The sequence below is a fragment of the Schistosoma haematobium genome, chromosome ZW (assembly GCF_000699445.3).
Source record: "Schistosoma haematobium chromosome ZW, whole genome shotgun sequence".
NCBI lineage: Eukaryota > Metazoa > Platyhelminthes > Trematoda > Strigeidida > Schistosomatidae > Schistosoma > Schistosoma haematobium.
Genome location: NC_067195.1, coordinates 66,134,756 through 66,141,682, shown reverse-complemented (window position 1 = coordinate 66,141,682; position 6,927 = coordinate 66,134,756). Strand labels below are relative to the sequence as shown.

At 30.7% G+C, this 6,927-nt stretch overlaps 1 protein-coding gene across 1 annotated transcript; it reads left to right on the top strand.

The window, feature by feature from the left end:
* MS3_00004185 (uncharacterized protein) lies at positions 1 to 6,145 on the top strand (the record flags this gene model as incomplete). The annotated part of the gene is made up of 3 exons (XM_012940303.3): positions 1 to 964; positions 3,312 to 3,409; positions 5,815 to 6,145. The coding sequence occupies exons 1-3, from the start codon at positions 878 to 880 to the stop codon at positions 6,143 to 6,145; spliced, it is 516 nt and encodes a 171-aa protein (XP_012795757.1). The 5' UTR covers positions 1 to 877.
* Between the last annotated feature and the right edge of the window lie 782 nt (positions 6,146 to 6,927).

The window sequence follows — 6,927 nt, the reverse complement described above, 5'->3', positions numbered from 1 at the left end:
GCCTTGTTTTAGTCTGTAAGTAATCCTGAAAAGGAATACTTCTGAATCGTTTCCTACAGTTTCTTAAATAATACAGAAATAAAGGAATAAGAAATCTAATGTATTTTTTTTTCATATGTATTAAAGTATTAAAGTCACATAGACCAGCAAACCAAATAATTGTTCCTTACAAAGAACTCAATTATCACCCACCTTGTGTTTTTATCATCACATAGTCTCATGAGTACAATCATAAATGTCTATTATTTTATATGCATATATATAGGTCTACATATTCTCTCTATTGATAGATATATTATGAATGATTTGATTATAATTTACGGTCATACTACTTAAATATATACTAAAACATTCTGTTCTCGACGATGTATCAACGGCGATAGTTGTTGAATTTTTATTTCAATAAAAACAATTATACATGTGTTGGTCGATATGAATCTTGGTAAATAATTGAAATAATTGATCATAACACCATGCCTGTCATGTCGTTTAACTTATTTGGCTAGAAGACGTAGATTTATTATGCTTATAATTGGTATCGAAAACCATAATTATATTAAAAAAACAAACACACTCATCAATTACACTCTGTAACTAGATTATACAGTAATAAGCTAACATAAATATGGTCATGTGTGCATTTGTGCTTCGGATTCTACTTTTATAGCATTTGTGCATGTGTTAGTGAAAGCAGAAACACCTTCACATACAATATGTTGAGAGTATATATATAGGATTAATCAATTTTGTTTTTGTATACTAGAAACTCTTTAAAAATTCTTTACGTAAACAATTAAAGATTCTTGGCAATAAATATCGACAAATTCTCTTCATTTAAAAAAAAATAAATCAATTCAAATAGACAAGTCAACCTACTATGCCAAGAGCGATTAAAAGACCCCCGGAAGTTGAGGATTTTGAAAAATGCCATCATAGGCAAGTGTTGGTTAACACGTTTCTGGAAGTAAGTTCACCTTACACAATTGGAAGTTTATTGTAATGTCCATTTTTGCATCTGTTCATCTAATTATTAGTATAAACAGTTGAAAGTTTAGTGATTTATTTGTTCATTGTGGACTGCAATAATAATTAATTCTTCGTTGGCACATAAACTCCTTGGATGAGTGAGTTGATAATGCCATCAGCTAACCAATGAATAACTTTTGTGTGATGAATTCAGATTTCAATCAGATCTAAAAAATTGTCGATTTGCAGCTCCTTCAAATATCGAGGTATCAGCCTATGGAGTTCATATTTGCTGAAAGTTAATATAAAAATACGACTCTTAATATTAACAAAGAGAAAGTACAAGCAGAGGTGGATAAAACTATTCTCATTGAAAATCTACTTTTTATTATCATTTGTAAATAGGTTAGTCGATCTTCCATTATTTAGACGAAATTCACTTGAATTTCGAAATGCAGAAACTATCGTCACACATTTTTGCAAAGAGGCTTGTTGTTCCGTGAAGCCACCAATTATTGGTCTGAACCGTGTTGGTTAGCATAGACTATGTGGTTGAGGTCTGCATGATTATCGTAACTAATGATTGGATACAATCGCTGATGTAAACTGAGGTCTTTCATAGTGCGGTAAATCCGTTTTTAATGTTTTTTGCATAGAAGTTCAGTTCCGAAGATATTTTATACTTTAGAATTTCTTGAGTTCCCTCTTGTTTTCTGAATCAAACTGTCAATATCTGCTCTTCTCAGCTACCATTAACACCGTTAATAATCCTACTCCTTTAGAATTTATCTTAATAATTTCATATTGTTGTGTACATGCGGTGTGACAAATCAAATAGATATAAATAACTGTCAAATTCTGCGTTGTTTATGACTAGCTGATGAATCGCTTTGGGTCTATTGACAAATAATGTCTAGAGCTTCTGCATGCCACTTTTTTTGATAATTATAAGCATTCAGTTTATTTCATATCTATTGTGTTAGACGTCGAACACTTTAATTAAGGCACAGGATTATTTGAGTTGATTGATAATTATAATAAAAGTTTAATAATAACGTTTGTATAAATAACTAGGAGTGAGATTTACAACAGCAAACTTCAGTCTCCAATTATTATTGTTAATTCAGTTTTCCAAATGTTTATAGCCAAATTTATCCATAATGCGTTGATCCAAACAAAGATAAAGTGATTGATTACTGAATGATAGAAATTGTTAGTATTAAATGCTTATCTATCAGGTTGGTCTAAAGCTCCGAGTAAATTATTGATAATTACGGAAACAAATTCTACTGCCATATTCAGTCGAGGATTAGTAAAACTTTGTAACTTATCTCATTGCGTTATATCAATATTTAAAATCAAATAACACTATGTCCGTTAACACTAAGTGAGCAGTTGATGTTGACATTATTGTTCTACAGAGATTACAAACTGAATAACATACTGGTAATGTCTGCAATTGTAACTTTGAACGATGAAGGTTGAAACAGTAAGGACAACGTTAACCATCACAGTATTTTATATATTTTCTACTGATGACAGACAACGTTTATGAAATCTAGATTTTAACCACACAACTTCAGTATTATATATTATCGTCTGGGTAATTAGCTCATGTTTTGATCGAATTACTGATGAAATGACGAGTTTTATGACAGGTCATTTAAAGGTAAATTCTTTTATATTTTATTTTTCTACGGATATACTGAATAACGTGTAAACATATATTCATGAACACCAGTGAAAATTATAGTAATCATATTCTTAAAGTTGTACACATCAAAAAATAATAAAACTCTTCAGATTCGTGAATAAATACCGTCATAAAATTATAAGAAACTGATGTCATATTACTCACTTACTTACACCTGTTTCCCCTCGTGGAACATAGGACTCGACCACGTCTCTTCAACCAACTCTAACTATGCACTCTCCTTTCTAGTTGTTTGCAAGTGCTTTACATTTCCTTAATGTCTGCCTCGCGTTCCTGACTCAAGATGTTCTTTAGTCTGACTATTTTACCATTTCCTTTGGAATTTCAAGATAGGGCTTCTCTAGTGATTCAGTTTAATGATTCACGCAACGTGTGCCCTATCCACTTTATATATATATATATATATATATTCACCTGTATCCAGTATATTTAGTATTGTCCGCCTCAACTTACATCCTAAAAAATTAATGATAAATAGGTTTGATATGTAAAATTTCATACTATTCCCATTGTTATTATAAATTGTTATTCATATTTCATGCTATACAAAACGTATAATTTGTAAGTCTAAAATCATGTGAAAATTATGTTTAATTAAGTAAGGATGCATCTAGATAATTTTATGTTTTAGAAATCTATGCATTTATTAAATCCAAACTTAAATATGCCAAATGGATATGCTACAAGAATGAATGACAAACCATCAATAAATTTGAATAGTCAGACAATGTAAGTTGTTTCATTATTTATCTTTACATTATGTTAGATAAATTATTTGTATACTTAATCATTTGATATCATTTATTAGTATCTGAGTATTACATTGTTATATTTTTCTAAAAAAATTCACTTATGAATATTTATAACGAACCGTGATTTTCATAAATTTAATTGAATTTATACTTATATCATTAATTTTTATAGTTGTCATTCCTGACTGGCTTCAAGTGATATTTTCTGGAGTTCTTGTGAGAAGCAGTGATCAGTGAAGCTCAACCGACTCTGTTGTGAGATAGTAACTCATTGAAGACAATGGTGGATGTGTCGCTCAATTTCGTGGATTAGTTGAAGTTAGACATTAAAACCGTTGGATGCCGGCCCAGTGGTCTAGTGGTTAGGTGCTCGCTCGCGAAACCAGTAGGTCTTGGGTTCGAATCTCGCAGGAGGCGAGGTCGTTGATGCGCACTGCTGATGAGTCCCACAATAGGGCGAAACGGCCGTCCACTGCTTCCAGATTTTCCATTGTGGTCTAGCTTCAACTTACTCATGATCTTAGCCATTGAAATTCCTATAAGACTCAAAGATTCAGTAAATGTACAATGGTCCTTTTACCTAATATAGAAATATATAGTAATATATAAAAAACGTTTATTATTACTTTATAATAATGAAATGACTTATAGATTTTAACACTTTTACTATATGAGATAAGAGCTTATTCCAATAAGTTTTTTTTCGATCACACTGTAGTGAACAGAACACGGGTGGGGACAATCGAATGTATTTAACACTAAATTACATGATTTGTTAGTAAAATCTAACAATCATAAAGTAAATGCTTAATTTGCAAAATGTCCATCGATTGTCTCATAATGACTCAGACTTCATTGTTCTTGCATTTTCATATAAATTACATCCTGTTTCCATTCTTTAGTGTTCGATCCTCTTGTCTCTCTGCTGCTAGGCCTTTTTTTCACGACTAATATCATATGCTACTTATGTCAATATAAGTAGCACACATCACAACACTATTGTCATTTCAGTCGTTCATTATACAATGAAAAAAAAAACAATTTTTACATCAGAAATTAAATGACAAAGTATACGATATAAAGATATAATTATCTTTTTTTTAAATATATATATTCTGAACATCATATTTACATGAATGGAACAGTAGTCTTCAGTAATTTTTGTACTACCTTTCAACTTGATAATTTAGGATAATTAAAATCATTTTATCAAAGTTAACCTTATACAAACATTATTTTAATTTTTTTATAGAAGAATAATATTTACGTATGATAATTTGTAACTTAACAAAACTAATCAATCTATCTGATAGTAACAGATTTCAATGGATTTACAATAAAGCTGAAAGATTTTTCAAAAAGGCTGTTGTTATGTCCTTTTGGTCTGTCTACCCACTTTTGGTGCTGAGGTTACTTATCTATTACAGATTAAGACCTCGGCGCAATAGGCTGACCGACCTAACCTTGAGGCTAGTACGCGTGAGTTCGAAGTGGGGTAGAGAGGAAACTATTCTATCATCTGATTGGCTGACAAGCACGCAAATGAGAGAAGACAAGACAACCGGAACACCACTCGATCTATCCCCGACATCCTGATTTCAGTTCGGATTAGTGTAAAAAGGTACATGAATAAATAAGTGGATAACCCGACCAAAACGTACGATAATTAGGAAAAATACAATTATGTCCAAAGCTGGGGCTTAGAGTAGAAAATAGGGTGCAAAGTATTATGTTTAAATTACAATAGCTTCGTAACAGAAAAGAGTATCGCAATGAATCATACATCGAACGAAAGCTTATGTTCTGTAGAATAGATTAGGGAAAAAAATGTTAGTGTTTTACAAGCCTTAAATAAAATAGAATAACGTCCCGAAAAATAGTTTCCGTAGTTTGTCAGGGCATCTTGTTTCCCTGTTCACATCAGACGTTAATTTCAAATATCGCAAATATGCATATATCTTCTTATGAAGTAATACATTGAAAATATATTTCAAAAACTGTATCTAATCGAGGATAGGCCTATTGGTTTTCACATATGACAAGTATACTAATAAGTATATGTCATATTTATTATAGATTACATTGTGAACGAATTTATTTATGACTTAACCAATTGACTTGATATTAGAAAGAAGAAAAAGGATCACCACATTGTTTTTCCTAAACTATTGATGTTTTCTATTATTTTTACGTAGTGATCATTTAGCGTACATCATATCTGATATCAGTTTTTTGATATCTCATTAAATCTGTAAAATTACTTGTATTCAAACTACATATTGACAGTTTACATATAATACATCCTTTTATCCTTCGACATTATCCTTTATATTTTTTATAGCTACATGTTATTTTTATTATGCTTATTGTCTTATTTTGTAGGGTACAAAAAGAAATTGATTGCATAAAACAATTCGAAAGACAACTTCCACCAGAATATCCATGCATTACAATATATTTTTCTGATATGGAATGTGATCTAGAAAGGAAATGTATATTGTATATTGTAAGAAGATGGGATCGAGACGATCCATTTGTTAGTATGTCACCATTTTTGAATGAATTAGAAAGAGATTATGGTAGAGGATGGAAATTTGAACGAGTTACTAATCCAATTAAAGTTGGCCGTATAAGTACTTCAACAAAACCTAAATCAACCTTCTGTTTTCGCTATGAACCAGATTGTTATATATATAAGTTTTATAGCGATTAAGAAATTGAACGACAAGGGTTAATTTGAAACAATACAAATTGATATCAAACTTCAATACTTGTTGTTTTTCTTCATGTAACGTATGAAGTCTTATAATAATGCGTTCTTTGTTTTGGTGTTATTGTAGAAACGATGTAGTGTGGATTAACAAGTGAAGAGTTCGTTAGATGCATTTTTAAAGGATAAATCACTATGAAAATGTTGTTGAACGCTTGTATTTATAGCGAAATGATATTTAGTCAGTATAAGATAGTAACCAGTCCTTCAATTCTGATGGAAACAGTTTAGGTGTGAGTAACGAAGAAATTTCTTTTTCTCGAATGTCTAGCAGTAGTGTTTTACTCAAAAATGCTGAAATCGAAGATGTTATATAATTCAATGACGTGATCCTTGAAATCTAGTATCCATGATAAATATATCAACTCCATCAGTAAAAATGTTTTGAATCTACAAAAATCCAGAGAGCTGATACTGTTACATGTCTTACAAGGTGGTTGTCCCGTGAATGTTAAAACTAAACATAATATATTAGCACTGATCTAATGTTTTCTTATCAAAGTGTATTCCGATTCTGTATGCCTGCTTTACTGTGTCTAAGGATATTTGACTGCACACACATGAATGGATTTTTGTCACTATAATAATAGTACAGGTTTATGACTCACAATCACTAATCATCAGTGTTCAGCCTCGAAACATACTAACCATTTCTCTGCCTAAAAAATTGAAAATTACAATATTACTAATAACAAAAGTTAATCTTAGACTATTAAGCAAATAAA